This window comes from Pongo pygmaeus, chromosome 9 (assembly GCF_028885625.2).
Source record: "Pongo pygmaeus isolate AG05252 chromosome 9, NHGRI_mPonPyg2-v2.0_pri, whole genome shotgun sequence".
Taxonomy (NCBI): domain Eukaryota; kingdom Metazoa; phylum Chordata; class Mammalia; order Primates; family Hominidae; genus Pongo; species Pongo pygmaeus.
Window position 1 is genome coordinate 10,546,693 of NC_072382.2, and position 20,848 is coordinate 10,567,540.

The window sequence follows — 20,848 nt, forward strand, 5'->3', positions numbered from 1 at the left end:
TCGATACGCAGCGGCCGGCGCGCCTGCTCCGCCGTGGAGCCGAGCGGCAGAGGGGCCCGGGGCTGCGTGGAAGGCCCGGGGGCTTCAGCCCGTGCCGGTGAAGCCGACCCTCAGCCAACCAGAAAATTAGAGGCGGCCGAGGTCTTGCGGAGGGGAGGCGCCTGGCGGCCACGGGAGAAGTCGGAAAGGCTCAGGCGTGGCTCCATCCGCGACACTGGGAGCCCGGGCGGGCGGGCGCGCACGTGTGTATACGAGTGCGTGGGCCCATCCGGCGGCCCGGACTACAAGTTCCAGGGTGCCCAGCGGCGCTCCCGGGTTTTCTGGCCGCGCCGCCCGCTGGCTCCGAGCAGGTCGCCGCTGGCTGGCAGTCGCCACCCGGTCCCAGAGTAAATAAGGGAGAGACACTCCCGAGCGCCGTAAATAGATCCAAGTGGGCGGAGAGCCGTCCCGCGCCTCCCGCTCATGTCTCTGCAGAGCCGACTGTCCGGCCGCCTGGCACAGCTGCGCGCGGCGGGGCAGCTGCTGGTCCCCCCGCTCCCCCGCCACTTGGCGGGTGCCACGAGGACCCGCAGCAGCACGTGCGGTCCCCCGGCGTTCCTGGGCGTGTTCGGCCGCCGCGCGCAGACCTCGGCGGGAGTTGGGGCGTGGGGGGCGGCGGCGGTGGGGCGGACAGCCGGGGTGCGCACTTGGGCCCCCCTGGCCATGGCGGCGAAGGTGGACCTGAGCACCTCCACCGACTGGAAGGAGGCGAAATGTAAGTGTAAGCACGAGGGGGCGCGAGGGAGAGGGCGGCCTCACGTGGAGCTTCCCGGCTGGGCAGCCCCCAACGAGCGGGCAGCCCCTTCCACCCGAGAGACCTGGGGAAGTTGAGGCCCCATCTGCCCTGGAACGGACCCCTCCTCCCCATTCACAGCCACCCCCGCCCCCCCGCGTGTTCCCAGCCCCACAGAACAATTCACTCCAGACCAGGTCCAAGTGTCCACGCAGGGGGCAGCGTGAGGAAGGCGGCCTTCCTTACCCCACTGGAATGGGTCACAGGGCACCCCAGAGATTGTGCAGGACCTACCAACTTCCTCCCCTGTGCAGGAGGAAAACTGAGGCTGAGTGCCACAGCTGGCTTCCCCAAGGTCACTCGGAGCTGGTAGCAAAGTGGAGGTTATGATCCCGGACTCTCCAAACTTTGCACAGTGTGGTTCTTAAGTGCTCGGGAATGGGCTGAGGGAACAGCTCCGGGGCTGGCGTCCCACCTGGTGGGGCACGTAACCTCACAGAGTGACCTTCCTGGGCTGGCCTGTCCTGCTTCCACCCCACCCCAAGCCCGCACTCTGATGCCTTCCTGGGCACGTGGTCTGGCGCCCTTTTCCCCTTCTTGCTGGCCTCTGGCCACTTGTGAGCAGTTTGCTCATGCCAGGAACAGAGGTTAGAGGAGCAGGGCAGAGGTGGGGTCTTGTCCCTGTGACAACTGATGACACCCCTCAAGAATCACACCACTTCCTCTTGCTCCTGGAGGGGGCATGAGTCCGGGGCCTGGGGAGGGAGAGAACCTGAGCTGCCGCTACTGAGCCCCAAATAGCCCTGCCGGGCACCCAGCTGCCCCTGCCTTTCAGGGCCTGCCTCCTGGGATCCTGTGACTCTTCCCGGCTGGATCCCCTTTCAAAAGTGCAGGGAAGTGGCTAATTGGCTGGGCCTCCATGGTGGAGTAGGTGTGGCCTCCCTGCAGGGCAGGCAGGATGGAGGGTCCTGCGGTGTTAGGGGTGAAGAGAAGATGGCTTTCTCGGGACCAGAGGTGGAAATCAAAATGATTTACTCCTGACATGAATTGCGTGGCCTGCGCCAGGATCTAAAAGTGACGGCAGAAAGCACCGACTTTAGTCCGTGAGCAGATGGAGAACTTGTCAGGCCCTTGCCCCAGAACAGTAGGAGGAGTTGGGGGCTGGCAGAGACCCCTGGAGGGGGAGCCACTGTCGCCACAGAGACCCCTGCTCCCCTGAGCACTCTCTCAGAGGACAACAACCCAGGAGGGTGGGAAAGAGCTACGGAGACAAGGCGCCCAGGCACCTGCTCGAGGGCTGCTGCTGTTTTTAGGATCCAGCCCCCACAACCCCATTCCTTGGTGCCAGGAAAGCAGCCGGACCTTGTGATGGGGTTGGGGTTCCCGGGCTGCTGTGTTGTCACTGGGGTCTCCCTCTTTGCTTCGAGCTGGGATTTCCAATCATGTAGCAAACCATTATTGAACACCCTCTAGGTGGCCAGGCTGGGGACTCAGACATGTGTCAGATAGGAAAGGGCCCTGCCCTCATGGAGCTTGTAATCTGGTGTGAGGATTACAGAGCATCTATTGTAAAGAATGTGTTCTAGCAGCTGAGACAAGGCTGGGTAACCTCAGTGCTGTGAAGACACCGTAGCAGGTGGGGCCACCTGAGCTGGGGAGATCAGAGGAGGCGTCTCAGGGGTGGTGGCCTGAGAAGAGGCATCCAGCTGGGGAATGATATTCCAGACCCGTTATTGAGTGACAGTGGGCCAGGCCCAAGGAGTGGGGCTGGTCTGGGGCTCTGCCTGCTACTGAAGCCACAGTTAGAGGGACGCTTTTGGGGGTGAGATGTGGAGATCCCCCAATAGTTATCTATTTCTGTGTAACAAAACACCCCGAACCTTAGTGACGTAAAACAGCAAACCTGCGTTCTCTCCGTCTCTTGAGGGTCAGGAAACTGAGAGAAGCTTAGCTGGGTGGTTCTAGCTCAGGGTCTCCCTCCCCTGAGGCCAGATGGGACTTGGTTAGGGCCGGAGGATGGGCTTCCTAAACAGCTCCCTCCCGTAAAATGGCATTTGGTGAGAGGCCTCAGTTTGTCACTTTGGGGCCTCTCCATGGGGCTGCTTGAGTGTCTCACATGGGATAGATGTGCTAAGCCTTTCCCCCAGAGCATGTGCTCCACGAGAGGGATCATGAGGAGACCCCGATGGAGCCACAGTGCCTTCTTTGTGACCTTGTCTTCAAAGTCTCTCCTGCTTTATTCTAGGGGTTAGAATCGAGTCAGGGAGTCTGGCCATACTCCAGGAGAGGGAAATTAGGCTCCATCTCTTGAAAGAAAGAATCTCAAAGAATTTGAAGGTGTGTTTTTATTTTTTTAAAAAAATTTTTTTTGAGACAGAGTTTCATTTTTTTTGTCCAGGCTGGAGTGCGGTGGTGTGATGTCACTGCAACCTCTGCCTCCCGGGTTCAAGTGATTCTCCTGCCTCAGCCTCCTGAGTAGCTGGGATTACAGGCACCCGCCACCATATCCGGCTAATTTTTTGTTTGTTTGTTTTGTTTTGTTTTGTTTTTAGATGAAGACTCATTCTGTTGCCCAGGCTGGAGTGCAGTGGTGTGATCTCAGCTCACTGCAACCTCCGCCTCCGGGGTTCAAGCAATTTTCCTGCCTCAGCCTCCCCAGTAGCTGGGATTACAGGCACGTGCCATCACACCCAGCTAATTTTTTTGTGTTTTTGGTGGAGATAGGATTTCACCGTGTTAGCCAGGATGGTCTGGATCTCCGGACCTCGTGATCTGCCCGTCTCGGCCTCCCGGAGTGCTTGGGTTACAGGCATGAGCCACTGGGCCTGGCCAATTTTCTTAATTATTTTTTTTTTTGAGATAGAGTCTTGCTCTGTCGCCCAGGCTGGAGTGCAGTGGCACGATCTCGGCTCACTGCAAGCTCCGCCTCCCGGGTTCATGCCATTCTCATGTCTCAGCCTCCCGAGTAGCTGGGATTACAGGTGCCCATGACCAAGCGCAGGTAATTTTTTGTATTTTTAGTAGAGACGGGGTTTCACCGTGTTAGCCAGGATGGTCTCGATCTCCTGACCTCGTGATCTGCCCGCCTCAGCCTCCCAAAGTGCTGGGATTACAGGCATGAGCCACTGTGCCCGGCCAAAATTTTTAAAATTAATTTAAATTGTTTTTGAGACAGGGTCTTGCTCTGTTGCTCAGGCTGAAGTGCAGTGGTGTAATCATAGCTAGCTGCACCCTTCAACTGCTGAGCTCAGTGATCCTCCTGCCTCAGCCACCTGAGCAGTTGGAAGTACAGGCGCGCATCACCATGTGCAACTAATTTTTTTTTCTTTTGAGACAAGGTCTGTTGCCCATGCTGGAGTGCAGTTGTGAGATCTCAGCTCACTGCATCCTCAACCTCTTGGGCTCAAGCGATCCTCCCACCTCAGTCTCCCGAGTAGCTGGAACTACAGGCATACGCCACCACGCCTAGCTAATTTTTTGTATTTTTTGGAGAGACAGAGTTTTGACATGTTGCCCAGGCTGGTCTCAGAGTTCTAAGCTCAAGCAATCTACTCACCTCGGCCAAAGTGCTGAGGTTACAGGTGTGAGCCATGGGCTGCTAATGTTTTAAAGCCTTTATTGTAGAGACTGGGTTTCACCATGTTGCCCAGGCTGGTCTCAAACTCCTGGCCACAAGCAGTCCGCCCACCTCAGCCTCCCAAAATGCTGGCATTACAGGTGTGAGCCACTGTGCCTGGCCAAGTGTATTTTTTAAGCCATCACATTACGGGAGATCTGGGGGGCTGCCCCAGCTGGACTCTGCCTTTGATTAGGGTCTGAGCCGTGGCCCTTGAAAACCGCTACACTTTTCATCGTTACATTCAAATCACACTTTCAGCCAAGTTACATTTGACAGTCAAGTGCCATAAGTGTAGAGATCTTCAGTGCACAGTGTATGCAACTGTGCAGCCACTACTTGGGTCAAAAGGTAGAGCATTGCCATCACGCCAGAAGTCGCCTCTTTTCACTTGGTACTGTCTGGAGCTAATCACTCTTGTGATATCTGTTCATTTTGTCTCTTCTTGAAGTCTAACCCCTTTTACTCAATATCCGGCCAGTTCGTCCACGCTATTGGATGTGGCAATGGTTCCCTCTTTTTCATTGCTGTATGGTGTTCCAGCATATGAATGTACCACAGCTTGTTTCCCACACTTTTGTTGTTTTGTTTGGTTTTGTTTTTTGAGATGGAGTCTTGCTCTGTCACCCAGGCTGGAGTGTAGTGGCACGATCCTGGCTAACTGCAACCTCTGTTTCCTGAGTTCAAGCGATTCTCCTGCCTCAGCCTCCAGAGTTGCTGGGATTACAGGCACCCGCCACCACGCCTGGCTAATTTTTGTATTTTAATAGAGACAGAGTTTCACCATGTTGGCCAGGCTGGTCTCAAAATACTGACCTCAGGTGGTCTACCTGCCTCGGCCTCCCAAAGTGCTGGGATTACAAGCGTGAGCCACCATCCTGGCCCCCACTCTTTTGCTGATAGGCATTTGAGTTTCTTGTGAATAAAGCTGTGCTGAACATTTTTTTTTTTTTTTTTTAGATAGGGTCTCATTCTGTTGCCCAGGCTGGAGTGCAGTGGTGCAATCACAGCTCACTGCAGCCTCCAACTTCTGGGCTCAAACCATCCTCCCACCTCAGCCTCCTGAGTAGCTGGGACTATAGGCATGTGCCACCATCCCTGACTAATGTTTTTAAAAATGTTTTGCAGAGACAGGGTCTCATTATGTTGCCCCAGGCTGGTCTCGAACTCCTGGGCTCAAGTGATCCTCCCACCTCCACCTGCAGAAGTGCTAACTGCTGAGATTACAGATGTGTGCCACTGTGCCTGGCTTCCTGAACATTCTCTCCATGTCTTTGATGGACATGTGCTCTCATTTCAGGGCTGTACCTAGATAGGCCTCCAAATACTTGTCTGCCTGAGAGGATCCTCTCTCAAAGCCTGGCACATAGTAACCAAACTCACAAGAGACTGACGTATAGGTCAGAAGGCATATGTGCAGTTCGTGGTGGGGAAATATAATGGCAGTGGGTCTGAAAACTCAGGTGTGCCTGAGCAGAGCCTCCTCTCACTATGGGAAAGCCTCACGGAAGCCAAATTGTAATCTTAGGATTGCTCAGAGCATGCGATCTCATCCAGGGCTGGTTAAGTGATTTTGGAAGCCTTGCCCTGGGCAAGGCAGGTAAGCTTCCCTGCTTGAGAAGGGTCAGCGCACCCACAAGGATCCCCTTCCCCGAGCATTTGCTCGGTATTTCCATCTATATGCAGTGCTGAGTGCCTGCTCTGGACCCATGTAAGGATGCCCAGCCCCATGGCCCAGCTTGTCCTCCAAGCTGATGGCCAAATTCGGCTTCCCCCTGGACACTCCTTTTCTTTTCTTTTCTTTTTTTTTTTTTTTTGCAAGTAGTCATTTTTATTTATTCCAACAGCTTTGGAATTTGCAGGAATCTTTGCGTATTTAACCAACAAGTCCACATAACTCCTCTGCTCTCTCTGTTGGATAAAACATGTAGTTCTTTTAAACTTGGAGCCATGGAATGATCTTTATAATTTTCTTGAGAGAAAAATGTCTTAAGGCCATTTTTTGGGGAAGTATCCCAATTCAGTCCTGGTTCACTTATGACCACCTTGGAGCTCATCTTCCTAGATTTCTGCTTCACTCTAGCTTACAGTTCACAGCTGCCTGGCTGCAAAGGCTCCAAGAGGCAGGATCCCTCCAGAACTTACTCAGCTCATGGTCCGTGGCGGCTCTTGCTCAGGCCGTAGCCACACACCACACACGCTCCACCCCACTCCTCACATCGTCGCGCGTGCCCGGGAAAGACCATATTTAAAGGATCGACACTCCTTTTCTTTACCTCCAGGCTGACGCTCATTTCCATGGGCCCATTCTCCCTCTAGGTATGAACATACCTTCAGGCTGGATCTTCCTGGCTGGGAGACTTTCAGTCTTTTGGGGACACTTCAGCAGTGTCTGATTTTACTAGCCAGGGGTTACTTTCTCTAATTTATTTTTATTTATTTGTTTTTTTATTTTTTTTTGAGACCAAGTTTCGCTCTTGTTGCCCAGGCTGGAGTGCAGTGGCGCGATCTCGGCTCACCGCAACCTCCACCTCCTGGGTTCAGGCAATTCTCCTGCCTCAGCCTCACACGTAGCTGGGATTACAGGCATGCGCCACCACGCCTGGCTAATTTTGTATTTTTAGTAGAGACGGGGTTTCTCCATGTTGGTCAGGCTGGTCTCAAACTCCTAACCTCAGGTGATCCACCCGCCTCGGCCTCCCGAAGTGCTGGAATTACAGGAGTGAGCCACCGTGCCTGGCCTGTTTATTTATTTATTTGAGACAGGGTCTCACTTTGTTGCCCAGGCTGGAGTGCAGTGGTGGTATCTTGGCTCACTGCAGCCTCCGCCACCCAGACTCCAGCAATCCTCCCACCTCAGCTTCCCGAGTAGCTGGGATTACAGGTGTGTGCCACTACACCGGCTAATTTTTGTATTATTATTATTTTTTTTTTTTTTCTGAGACGGAGACTCGCTCTGTCACCCAGGCTGGAGTGCAGTGGTGCAATCTCGGCTCACTGCAACCTCCGCCTCCTGGGTTCAAGCGATTCTCTTGCCTCAGCCTCCTGAGTAGCTGGGATTACAGGCCTATGCCACCACACCGGCTAATTTTTGTATTTTTAGTAGAGACAGGGTTTCACCATGTTGTTCAGGCTGGTCTCGAACTCCTGACCTCATGATCCACCTGCCTCAGCCTCCCAAAGTGCTGGAATTACAGGTGTGAGCCTCTGCACCCGGCCTAATTTTTCTATTTTTTGCAGAGATGGGGTTTTGCAATGTTGGCGAGGCTGTTCTTGAACTCATGAGCTCAAGCAATCCACCCACCTCAGCCTCCCAAGTGCTGGGATTACAGGCGTGAGTCACTGTGCCCGTCCTACTTTCTCTAATTTAATACCCTCAGTTTTGAGGCACTTCTTTATCCCCCGGGAGTGCCTTTTCATCAGAAGATCATGGAAACACCCTCACTGTAAAGGCAGTTGGGCATGAAGGACTTACGGTTGGGCCCTTGTCAGTATCTGGCGCTGTGTCATCACAGGAAGGGCCTGGCTTTGGGTCCTTGTTCCAACACCCCCTGCAGGCAGAGCTGTGAGCCACAAAGAGCAGGGACATTGTTGTCGTCAGATGTGGAGACGTGCTACTGCTTCCTTGCTCTCCAAGCCTCAGTTTCCAAATGGGACCAATGGCACCTGCTTGGAGGTTGTGCTGGGATCACATTAGAAACCACTTTGGGCCAGGCGTGGTGGCTCACGCCTGTAACCCCAGCACTTTAGGTGCCAAGGTGGGAGGATTGCTAGAGCCCAGGAGTTCGAGACCAGCCTGGGCAACATATCAAGACCTTGTCTCTCCTAAAAATAAAAAAAAGAAAAGAAACCATTTTACATACCATGGCCCAGAATGGGTCCCAGCGGCCTCCCCTTCCTTGTCACCCCTCAGGTCCTCAGGCCTGTCTCCTCTGTCTGCTCTGTGCTGGCTGTGGTGACACTGGTCGCTTGTAGGCTTGTCTCACGTGCTGGGGCCCTGAGCCTGTACAGCCTAGGCCATCCTCTCCTTGGTGACTCAAGGTGGGGCTGCTACTCTCCAGCCTCACACCACACTGTGCAGAAGCCAGGGCTAATTTCAGCCGCCGTGGGGTTTCATCCAGAGTGGATGGCTTATCTGATTTGACTGCAGCACTGGCAAATTTTCCAGGTACTCCTGGGAGTCGGGGGGCTTCTCCCACCTGTCTTCTGGGGACACAGCCTTGCCAGTGCCCTGGTGTGGGCAGAGACAAGGGGGCAGGGGAGAGGAGAGGGGCTCCAAGGTGCTGCGTGCTCCGTCTCCCCTTTGCTCGAGCTGTGGCCTTTGACAAGACCCTGCTCTTGCGGGCCAGTGAGCGCAGGCGATTAATGCCCCTGCCACCGAGTCTAAATGCCGCCGCATTCTGGGAGCCCAGCCTTTATCAGCGCTGCCCCCCTGGCATTCTCTCTGAGAGGAGCCCCACCTTGGCGCCCCAGCCTGCCCTCACCTCTCTGAACACCATCTTGCAAAGTGCCATAAAGACACTTCTTAAAACACATCATTGAATTCCCGTTCGCCTGCTGCACTTTATGGTTCTGGCGGAGCCTGCTTCCTCCTGCTCGGCTTTCGTGCCTGGGAGCAGCTGGAAGCTTCGTCCGGGGTCAGGCCTCTCCATCAAAATTTGCTGCGGACATCTTTTTACAACACCTGTCTCACTGAGCTGTGAAATACTCTTGCCTCTTCAAAAATGAAAGAAAATGAAAATGCATGTTTTACATCTTTTATAGAAAATAAAATAAAACTCACTTGTGCTTTAAGTCTGCATTTGTCCTTCTTACAGGAGGAGGTGGGAAATGTTAGAAATTCATGGGGCAAGGCCGGGCGCGGTGGCTCACGCCTGTAATCCCAGCACTTTTGGAGGCTGAGGCGGGTGGATCATCTGAGGTCAGGAGTTCACAACCAGCTTGGGCAACATCGTGAAACCCTGTCTCTACTAAAAATACAAAAAATTAGCTGGGTGTGGTGGTGCATGCCTGTAATCCCAGCTACTCAGGAGGCTGAGGCATGAGAATCGCTTGAACCCAGGAGGCAGAGGTTGCAGTGAGCTGAGATCGCGCCACTGCACTCCATCCTGGGTGACAGAGTGAGACTCTGTCTCAAAAAAAATAAAAAAAATCACAGAAATGCGTGGGGCATGTTCCTGGCTTAAGGCCCCTGTTTCTCCTCCAGGGGGAACGAAGAGGGGCCTGGCGGGCGAGGATTGCCGATAGAGGACACGGAGGTGAGATGCTGAATGGGCGCGGTTGGCCTTTTCTTTCCCCATAAATCAGAAACCAGTGCAGTGTGTAGCTCTTTGGGGATCAGCCAGGCCACAGCCTTCTTCTGGTGGTGAGGACAGACATGCTGTCTGGCATGCTGGCCTTCTGAGGTGTGCACTTGGGTCCATAGACTAGAAGGGACAGGCTGACAGATGTCCTCAAGGTCGGTGCCCAGCCGGCTGGTGGCAGAGCCAGCATGCTGTCTCTGGGAAGTGGAGCTATCCTGTGGGCTTTGCTGGAGAGAAGGGGCTGTGTGGGCTGTGGGTCACTCAGACCAGGCCACCATGCTTAGGGAGGACAGCGTGGGAGCAAGTCCAGGTTCCTCTCACTTGTGTGTGACTGGGGGAAGGTCACTCTGCCTCTTCTCTAGAACAAGGTGGTGGCATCTGCCAGATGATATCTGCTAGGGCACCTGAGGTGTCTCTGGTCACCCTGGTCTAGTTCCATGGGATTCCCAGGGCCTGCCCAGCCAGAGATGCGTCAGCAAGGCCTCTGGGGTCCGTCCGGGTCCCAGCCCACCAGACCCGCCAGCATCACGGTGGGTACCTGACTTTCTGGCCACAGGTCCAGCCATCTGAGAGTGCCCACACAGTGGCATGCCAAGGCCTCGCAGTGGGGAGGTCACAGTTGCACAAGGTGGCAAATATGGGGACTCAAATTATTTATTTAGAGACAAGGTCTCACTCTATTGTGCAGTCTGGAGCGCAGTGGCACAATCACAGCTCACTGCAGCCTTGACCTCCCAGGCTGAAGTGATCCTCCTGCCTCAGCCTCCCAGGCAGTTGGGACTACAGGCACACATCCACCATGCTCAGCTGATTTTTTTGTTTTTTTTTTTTGAGATGGAGTTTTGCTCTTGTTGCCCAGGCTGGAGTGCAATGGTGTGATCTCGGCTCACCGCAACCTCTGCCTCCCAGGTTCAAGCGATTCTCCTGCCTCAGCCCCCTGAGTAGCTGGGATTACAGGCATGTGCCACCACACCTGACTAATTTTGTATTTTTAGTAGAGACGGGGTTTCACCATGTTGGCCAGGTTGGTCTCAAACTCCTGACGTCAGGTGATCCACCTGTCTCGGCCTCCCAAAGTGCTGGGATTACAGGTGTGAGCCACCATGCCCGGCCGCTCAGCTGATTTTTTGTATTTTTTTGGTAGAGATGGGGTTGCTCCATGTTGTCCAGGCTGGTCTCGAACTCCTGGGCTCTGGTGATTGGCTTGCCTTGGCCTCCCCAAGTGCTGGGGACCGAAATAATTAGAAAAGCTCCTCTGGCTGCTGTGTCCCCAAGTTGGAAAAAAAAGTTCTCCACAATTTTGTCCTGTTTGCTTTGTTCTCTTTGGGCATTATTTCGCCATCAGGAAGGAGTGAGTGTGTCTGGCGTGTAGACCGCACTTTGCAGCGCACAGCCACCTTCTCCTTTGACCCTCCCAGCAAGCCTGGGTGTTAGCAAGGGAAGGCCTGCCTTGTCCCTATTCCAGAGATGGGAAAACCAAGGCTTCAGACTGAGCATGGTGTTGGGAGGTCATGAGCCCAAACGTGGCGGGACCTATAACAGAAGAAAAGGTGCAGCCTGGGTCTAGGCCGGCTGCCACCAGCATCTGTCCATCCTCAGACGGGGAGGCAGACCTGGAGAGACCGACTGGCCTCACTTTCTCCACCCAAATGCTCTCTTTTTTTTGTTTTTTAATTAGGGGATCATCTCTGGCTCCCTCTTACCTCTGGGCTTTTGCACATACTGTTCCCTCTGCCTGGAAGACTCTGTTCTTAGCAAACTCGCCCTCAACCTTTGGTCTTGGCTCATTTATTCCTCAGCGCGCCCCTCAGCCACCCTCAGGTGCCCACGCGCCGTGCCAGGTGGTGGGAATCCGACGGCAAACACAACAGATCGCCTATGGAACCTACAGGTCAAGATGGCCAAGATCAAGAAAGGGGGCTGGCGCCGTGGCTCACGCCTGTAATCCCAGCACTTCGGGAGGCTGACACGGGTGGATTGCTTGAGGTCAGGAGTTCAAGTCCAGCCTGGCCAACATGGTGAAACCCCATCTCTATTAAAATACAAAAATTAGTTGGGCGTGGTGGCGCACTCGTGTAATCCCAGCTACTAGGGAGGCTGAGGCAGGAGAATTGCTTGAATCCAGGAGTGTAGGTTGCAGTGAGCCAAGATCGTGCCACTGCACTCCAGCCTGGGCGATAGACTGAGACTCCGTCTCAAAAAAAATAAATAAAAGAATAAGTGTAAACAAAAGCAAACTATCCCATATCCTGCAGAGCACAGCAAGTACAAAGGGCCTGGGGCAGGAAGCACCCTGGCTGTTTGGGGAACTGGTGTAGTGGGGAATGCAGCATTGGGAGTGAGGTAGGAGAGAGGCCAGAGGACCGGCGTTTGAATGCAGTTTTGAACAGAGGAGGGATGGCACCTGATTTATGTTCCCAGGATCCATGGCTGCTGGTCAAGGAACAGATGGGGATGAGATGCACACGGGGATCAGCTGGGAGTTGGGAGCATCTGTTGGGATCTAGGGAGCCATGAGGAACACTTGGCCCTGGGGGGTGAGAGGAAGGCTTTATTTCTAGGGTGTCACGGGGATCAATCCAACAGGGCTGTGGCTGGATGGGACGTAGGCAGGAAGAGGATGGAAAGGGAGGGACCCCTGGTGCAGGGCCCTGAGTAAAAAAGGGGGAAGAATGGAGGAACAAAAAAATGACGTTTTGGGGGAAAGAGTCAAACGTTCTGTTTTGCATGCCTGGGCTTTGGGGAATGAGAGCAGGCAGGCGCTGTGGGGGTCAGAGGATCAGAAGAGAGTGGAGGGACAGCCCCGGAGATTGATCGCTTAAAGAGGGTTTTGAATCTGTGCAACTGATTAGAAAACCTAGGGAGGAAAGCAGCGAGGACACTTCCTGTCCACAGGGAAGGCGGGGGGGGGGGGCTGCGGTATGGGGTGTGCTGACCTTGACCTTGACCTTGACCTTGTTGGAAGGAGGGACCAGACTGGGTGGACTGAAGGGAGCATGGGAGGGAGGAAGTGGAGACAGCGGAGGAGGGGGCAGCTGCAGGGGCATGGAATGCGGGCATTGAGGGAGGGGACGGGATTATTTGAGGGCAGGCAGGACAGCCTGGTGGAGGGGGACCTGCAGCAGCGAGTCCTCTGGGAGGTGGGCCTGGCAGGTGGCAGCGCTGGCAGGAGGGACCTTCATGCCCAATGACCTGAGGGAGGGAGGACAAGGTGCGGGCAGGTGGTGGAGGTGCCCGGCTCGGTGGGGGAGGACAGCAGCTGGAGGAGGAGTGGGGGCAGCTGGGGAGAGGGGGGAAGGTGGGGTCCCCTGCCAAAGCAGCAGCTGAGTGGCCAGGCTGACAGAGCCCCCATGGGGGAGGTGAAAAATTTAGAGGCAGCTTTCTGCTTGGTGGTGGGATTTCTTCCAGTGATTTACAGCCCCTGGGACCAACCAGAGAAATTGGGATCACTTCCTCCCTGAAGCTTTCTGGCCTCCCCTCTTCTTGGTCAGGCTCCAGGACCTCACCTTGGTGAAGGTGAGGATGCTTGATAAATATTTATTAACTGACTTATTGGCATTTGAGCTGCCAATGAGAGGTGCAGAGCCCGGATGGAGTGGCCTCTCCTCCCTGGCCTGTTCTTTGCCCCTGATAGGTGGTACCAGCTGCCAGCAGCTCAGCCCTCTGCCACGTGCCAGGCTAGCCTGGTCCACTTCCTGTGAAATGCAGGAGGTAGCTTCCCACAGCCTCATTATACAGAAGAGGACAGCGGAGACTTGGGAATGCTCCTTCCAGATGCCAGCGTCCCCTACCCCCACACAAAGAAAGGAGTCTTCAGATGGGAGCCCCTGGCCTGCTCCTCAGGTCATGCTGGGGCCACGTGCCCAGCAGGGAGGCTGGCCTCTTGAAAAGGGGGGGCAGGGAATGGGCTGTGAGAAGCGAGGGACGCTAGTGATGGAGGGGCCAGCAGAGGTACCCTTGGCCCCTTAGAAAGAAGGCACATGGCGCCCGGGCGCAGTGGCTCACTCCTGTAATCCCAGCACTTTGGGAGGCCGACGTGGGTGGATCATGAGGTCAGGAGATCGAGACCATCCTGGCTAACACGGTGAAACCCCGTCTCTACTAAAAATGCAAAAAATTAGCCAGACGTGGTGGCACGCGCATGTAGTCCCGGCTACTTGGGGGGCTGAGGCAGGAGAATCCTGGGAGGGGAGGTTGCAGTGAGTTGAGATCATGCCCTGGACTCTAGCCTGGGCGACAAAGCAAGACTCTGTCTCAAAAGAAAAAAAAAAAAAGAAAGAAGGCACATGGTACACTCTTTTTTTGGCAGAGTCTTGCTGTGTTGCCTAGGCTGGAGTGCAGTGGCATGATCTCGGCTCACTGCAACCTCTGCCTCCCGGGTTCAAGTGATTCTCCTGGCTCAGCCTCCTGAGTAGCTGGGATTACAGGTGCCCACAACCACGCCCAGCTATTTTTCGTAATTTCAGTAGAGACGGGGTTTCACTATGTTGGCCAGGCTGTTCTCGAACTCCTGACCTCAGGTGATCTGCCCGCCTCGGCCTCCCAAAGTGCTGGGATTACAGGCATGAGCCACTGTGCCTGGCCAGGTGAAAGCATTTTCAATCTGGTTATAGCACCCCTGGGATGAAGTCAGTTCCCCACCTCTGTCACCCCACAAACAATTTTATTCTCCTGCGACCTTGTACGTGCTGTTCCTACTGCCAAACACCCTTTCCACCCTGGATACTTCCCACACCTCTTCCTAGTCTCTGTTGAGCCTGCCCCGCCGCCCTGCCTGCTCAGGGTTCCCCAGGGAACTCCTCTGCCAGCCCCTGAGTGTCTCATAATGCGTCTCAGAATTGGAATTGCTTGACTAAATCGCCTGGACCAGCTTCGTCTCCCCAGCTGGGTTGTAGATTCACGAGGGCCAGGGCCAGGTCAGCCCGCTCAATGCATCCCTGGCACTGAATGCAGGACCTACTTGTGCCCAAACATGTTTATGGAAGAGGGGGCAGAAGTGGCTGCCAGGAAAGGTGGCTCTGGCTTGAGCAGCAGTTGGGGATGACCAGGGGTGGGCCTAGCCTTTTGTGATGACCCCACCTTTGCATCCAGCAGGGACTCTGGACTGGGCCCTTGCGTGAGTTCTGTCATCTAATGCTCTCAGCATCCTTGGGCTGTTATCACCACTGCCAGCAGTGGTTAGATGAGGAGATGGAGGCCTGGATGATGAAGTGACTCTGGCTGGGAAAACACCCAGCTGTGTGAGGGTGGCCTCCCAACCTCCCTGAGCATTTGTGGAGGGACCTACCCGTCCCCCTCACCACCATGTGCATAGAAGCTTCCAGGCTGCAATCTTTCCTTTCTTACCACCTCCTCTAATTGCTCTCCCGCCTCTACATACTTTTTGATGCTTTTTGAGTTTCTCAATTGTAGCCTTTGCTGTTTGCCGTGGGGGCTGCCCCATCCCGGGAGCCTGTGGTCCAGGGTGCCAGGCTGGGCTGAGAGCCTGGGTGTGCAGGTGGCCTCGGGCCAGCAGGGGGAGCCCGCGAGCTGCGAGCCTGGCCCGGCGCAGTCGGGGCGGGCCCTTCTGAGACGGGTTCCAAGTTTGTGTGCCTGGTGCCACCCCCAAGGGAAGGCGGAGCCCATGGGACAGTGCCCAGGCAAGAGGAGCCGGCCAGGGTGGACCCAGAGTCCGTGAGCGGGTGAGGGGTGCCTGGCTCCTCGCTCAAGTCCCTGCTGTGTGAGGGTGGCCTCCCAAACTCCCTGAGCCCTGGTTGCCTCATCTGTAAAATGGGAACGATTCCAGCCCCATTGGTCATGCTGGGAGCCCTCAGCCGCTGCTGGGGGGATGTTGGGGACAGGTGCCAGGTCTGCTTGGTCCTGCAGCTCCTGGAGGAGGACAGCTGTCCCGCTGCCTGCATGTAGTGACAGTGAGGGCAGAACTGACTGGCGGTGGGACTGATGGATAATGTCACTGGCTGAGTGCTGCCAACCGGCTTGGCCTTAGTGTGTGGGAGGAAGCTCAGAGCTGTTCCGCAGGGGATGTCTTCACCCCCATTCTAATCAGGGAGAAACGGGGGACCCAGAGAGATGTGGACGCTGCTGGAAAGTGGCAGAGCTGAATTCATCGCAACCCAGGTCTGCGATGCCTGAGCCAGTCCCTCAGCCTCCCCAGATCTCAGTTTCCCTCCCTGAACAAAGAAAGCAGGACAAGATATTCTAGGGGCCTCTGAGGCTCCCCCAGCATGCCTGCCCTGTGTGCCCAGGGAAGGATGGACAGGAAGAGCTGGTTTGCATTCTTGGATGAGGCAAGAAGGGAGACGTGGGGGTGCAAGCCCCTGGCCCGTTCCTCTGCCCCCACCCTGACCCTCCTTCCTGCCTCTGCAGCCTTTCTGAAGGGCCTGAGTGACAAGCAGCGGGAGGAACATTACTTCTGCAAGGACTTTGTCAGGCTGAAGAAGATCCCGACATGGAAGGAGATGGCGAAAGGTAGGCCCTGCTCGGGGGAGGCCCTGGTGGGCGGGCTCCAGACCCGTGGCTTGGGAGAATCGTGCAGACAAGAACAGCGAGTCCAGTGGCATGTATCGAGTGCTTGCTGCAGGCAGGTGCTCCGCGTGTATCACCTCATTCAATTATTTTATTTTATTTTTTGAGATGGAGCTTCACTCTTTTTGCGCAGGCTGGAGTGCAATGGCGCGATCTTGGCTCACTGCAACCTCCGCCTCCCGTGTTCAAGCGATTCTCCTGCTCAGCCTCCCGAGTAGCTGGGATTACAGACATGCACCACCACGCCTGGATAATTTTTGTATTTTTAGTAGAGATGGGGTTTCACCATATTGGCCAGGCTGGTCTCAAACTCCTGACCTCAAGTGATCTGCCCGCCACGGCCTCCCAAAGTGCTGGGATTACAGGCGTGAGCAACTGCACCTGGCCATCTCATTCAATTATTAACACAACAAGTGCAATTTTTATCCCCATTATATGGTTGGAAACAGAGCCCCAGGTTAGGTGAGCCACCTGCCCGAGATTACTTGCTTGTGGGGAGCTGGGGTTTGAAGCTGCGATTTGGTTGCTTACAGCGGGGTGTGTTGGTGAGACAGCAGGCCTGGTGACCCATAACCCTGGGCAAGTCCCTGACCCACCTAATCCTCAGTTTCTACCTCTGTGAAATGGGATAGATGATATTGGCACTGTACCTGCTGGTGGCCTTGCTGTGAAGATGCAAGGAGTCCCCGTGTGATTTTAGCACGCAGTAGGTGCTCCTCAGTGTGGGTTCCTGGTACTGGGTCAGCAGTCATCGTGCTGCAGGCTGCCTCTGGAGGTGGAGGGAGGTCGATAGGGAAGGCCCTGGCCTCTGGGCTCTGGCTGGGTCCCTCCGCAGTGGGCAGCCTCGCTGTGACCTCCCCGGCCCCTACTTGTTCCAGGGGTGGCTGTGAAGGTGGAGGAGCCCAGGTATAAAAAGGACAAGCAGCTCAATGAGAAAATCTCCCTGATCCGCAGCGACATCACCAAGCTGGAGGTGGACGCCATCGTCAACGCTGGTGAGTGGCTGGCCTGAACCAGAGACCTGGTGGCCGCCCTATTGCCTTTGCTCTGCTCTGCTGTGCCAGGCCTGGGTGGACGCCACCTGGCTCCAGTGAGGCTCGGGTTGCTGGTGAGGACGGCCTGCTGGCGCCATGTCAGCCCAACGCGTCGGCCACTCGGGCTCCTCTTCCCTTGAAACCCTGACCTGCTGTGTCGGGGGCGCCTTGCTCCACTGAGACCCATTAGTGGCCGAGGAAGGGGGAGAGCTGGGGTGAAACTGGGCTGCCCTGCCAGGAAGGCAGAGGCCACAGCGGGGAGGTCTGACCTTGGGGGGCCACAGAAGCCCCAACCAGCTCCTGCCTTCCTCTGCCTTTGGCCTGGCCTGCCCCCGCTTCAGACCTGGGCAGGTGAGGGAGCTTGTCGAGGGATAGTGGGGGCAGAGAGGTCCCCTGCGGCGCTCTGGCAGCTTTCCAGAGCCTAGAAACAGGAGCTGCTCAGCTTCCTGCGCTCGCCTCTTGCTGTCTTGGCAGTTTATTGTGATGAGTATGGGAGCCGGCTGCTTCTTTGTGGGAGGGAGGAAGGGGGCTGCTACTCCACGCAGCTAGTGGTTGTCTGGCAAGGTCAAAGGCGCCAGGAAAGGACTTTGGCATGGGGTGCCAAGGGCTGGTTAAGTCCAGCAGGTGGCCTATGGAACAGGTTGAGTGGCGGCTGAACCCCGGCCCTCGCCCGTCTGCTCGCTCGCTCCTTTGCTTACCTGGCATCTGCACCAAGCATCGGAGGAAGGGGAGCCTCTTTCTCAGACCCTGAATGTGGGAGGGCAGGTCCTCTCGTCTTGGGCTCCAGCTCACAGGGAAAACCCTGCCGTGCCAGCCCCTCCCTAACCTGTGCAGGCCCAGGGCACCCCCGGGAGCTTCTCGAGTCTCCTTCTTCCCCACTTTGCGCTTGTAGTGGTCGTGCCTGGCCCCAGTGCTGTCCCCCAGTAACTCTGGGGCATGATGGTGCCAATGCTGTGAGCATTTCCGTTAATCTCTGTGAGTGACGGGCTCTAGGATCCGGAGAGGGGAGGTCACTCGGCCGCCCCAGGCCTGATCCATGGGGTCTGAGTTGTGTTTCCTGAAGCAACCTTGCTCTATGTGTCTTCCCACTGTTGACTGCAAAGCTGGATAGTCATATGGGGGTGCCTTGCCCACACGTTACCTGTCTAGGCACACAGGTGACAAGTTACACGTAGGCAGGAGTTTCTGCTCAGAGTGGCTGGCTGAGGGGAGCCGGGAGAGCTAGGGTCACCTTGGGCTTCTGCAGATGGTTCTGGTGTGTTTCTCTAGGGCCACTAGGATGAGAACTGCTAGTCCATCTGGGGACACACGGCTAAGACAGAGCCACATCTGGGTTGGCAGACGTTACAGCGGCCTAGGGGAGAAGGGCGTTCTTGCTGCCTGTGCCCAGGAGGGGCTGGCCTGGAGCAGAAGGGCAGAGCCTTGGGGCTGTGGCTGAGGGGGCAGTCAGGCAGGCCAGTGGGTACTGCAGCCCTGCCAGTCACTGGCAAGCGTGTGAGAGGTACCCCAGCGGTACCTTCTTGCTGAGCTGCAAAGTGGCCAGAGGGAAAATGAGGCATCCTGTGAGCTCTGTCCCCCGGGGTTGGTGGTTGGCTGCAACATGGGCCAGGAGAAAGGGTGCAGGGTGGGGTGTTGATGGGTGCAGATGGAACGGGGGCACTCCGGAGGCTGCACCCGGGCTGTGGGTGTGATTAACGCTGCTTCCTAAGTGCCCTTGGGAGTCACCAGGCTTTGGATGCAGCAGCTCCATCAGAAGCGCTTTAGTGCCAGCTCCATTTGCACCAGGGCCAGGGCTGGGGCAGTGCTGGCTGAGTTTCTCTGGGGACTCCCCTTCTCCATGTCCTTGCCTAGGCCTCTGTTTCCTCCTCTGCACAATGAGGGTGGCGAAGAAACCACCCATCAGGTTACTGGGGGCACTCGGAGCTGATGCACGTGACGTACAAATGACGGTCACTCAGCACCTGGCAGGAATCGGGGCTCAGCACCTCGCACTGGTGCTGAAACTGGTGTCATCAGTGCCGTTCTGGGTATCACCCCTGTCCTGGGGGTGCCGAGGGACATGGTACCTCCTGCAAATGATCAGCTTTCATCTCCCCCTGCTTGCCTCAGTTTACCCACACACCTCTTGGTGTGTTCTCCTGGGATCTTTTTGTTCTAGACTCTCACAGCCAGGAGGACCTGGTACCCGCCTGGAATCCCAGGGAATGACGGAGGCAGGGTCTGAACACGGGCTTCCCACACAGAGCCCGAGTCTCCTTTCAGCCGTCCAGGGCTTTGTGGCACCCCAGCGTTCAAAGTGGCTTTGGCACTGGTCAGGCCTCCAGGGTCCTGGATGGCCTTGGCTCCCACCCCAGCCCCTTTGCCCACCAGGGGGCAGCAGAGATTGCAGTTCCCAGGAGCCCATAAATCAGCCTGTTTATTAGTGGAATAAAAGTCGTCGGCAACGGCGGGGCTTTTCGGGGCTGCATAAATCTGCGTCTGTGCCTCGTGAAACCCATATGTGCTTAATTCATATGTAAAGTTTCAAGCAGGAAGAGAATACGTGTCCATTAAATTCTATTTGACTTGATTATAATCATTAGCCGTGAATAATTGCTTCTCAGTGCCTACCACAATAAACCAGAGGAGAGAGCAATTATCTTGGGGTGGGGATTTTTAAATTTATATTTTTGAAGCCAAGAGCAGTGCTGGCCCTGCGGGCGTCAGTGGCCCATGGAGAACGCCGTGGGTCACACTGGGCTGGGAGCTTGAGATCTGGCCGCCCGCCGGAGCTTCTGGATTTTGTTGTGGGGGGCGGTTCTCTTTGTTCCTGCTGCCATATGGGAGGGGCTGTCGCTGCCTGGGCTTGGGTCCAGCTGCAGGGATGTGGAGGGGAAGGGTGCAGTGGGAGCTAGGAGAGGGCTGTGAGGGAAAGGGGGTGGGGGGAGCTCCCAACCCCCCACCCTCCTCCATCCTGAAAAGCTGTGGGCTTGAAGGGGTCTCCAGCCAGGCTGTGGGCATCTCTCCTGCCACTCAGCAGGGCCCTGGGGATCCTTGGAGAGGGCAGTTGCCAGGTGTCCCCCTGCCCGCCCCCCTCACTCCTTCCCCTCCCTGAAGAGGCATCTGCCTGTGACCTCCCTCAGGCCTTTGAGAATCGGACCCTGGGCGGGATGTAGTAGCTCACTCCGGTAATCCCAGCACCGTGGGAGGCCGAGACGAGAGGATCACTTTAGCTCAGGAGTTTGAGACCAGCCTGGCCAACATAGTGAGACTCTATCGCTATAAAAAAATATAAAAAAATTAGGCATGGTGGTGTGTGCCTATAGTCCCAGCTACTCAGGAGGCTGAGGCAGGAGGATTGCTTGAACCTGGGAGATTGAGGCTGCAGTGAGCCATGGTTGTGCCACTGCACTCCAGCCTGGGTGACAGAGTGGGACCCTACCTAAAATATATATATATATATAATAGAACATCAGATTCTGGGCCAGGTGCGGTGGCTCATGCCTGTAATCCCAGAACTTTGGGAGGCTGAGACAGGCGGATCACTTTAGGTCAGGAGTTTTGAGACTAGCCTGGCCAACATGGCAAAATCCCATCTCTACTAAAAATACAAAAATTA

General features: G+C 55.8%; 1 protein-coding gene across 6 annotated transcripts in view; it reads left to right on the top strand.

Annotated features, from left to right (window-relative positions):
• The first annotated feature begins 252 nt into the window (after positions 1-252).
• MACROD1 (mono-ADP ribosylhydrolase 1) overlaps positions 253-20,848 on the top strand; it is a 170,396-nt gene continuing 149,800 nt past the window's right edge. For 4 of the 6 annotated variants that reach the window (XR_008492587.2, XM_063670845.1, XM_054441234.2 and 1 more), the window contains exons 1-3: positions 286-754; positions 16,058-16,159; positions 17,095-17,211. Coding sequence is in view for 5 of the 6 variants with exons in the window: in XM_063670845.1 (XP_063526915.1) it covers positions 463-754; positions 16,058-16,159; positions 17,095-17,211 (511 nt within the window). In the remaining variant the exon portion in view is untranslated. Of the gene's footprint in view, positions 755-16,057; positions 16,160-17,094; positions 17,212-20,848 lie in introns of all 6 variants that reach the window. The other 2 variants (XM_054441233.2, XM_054441235.2) reach the window with 2 other exon arrangements.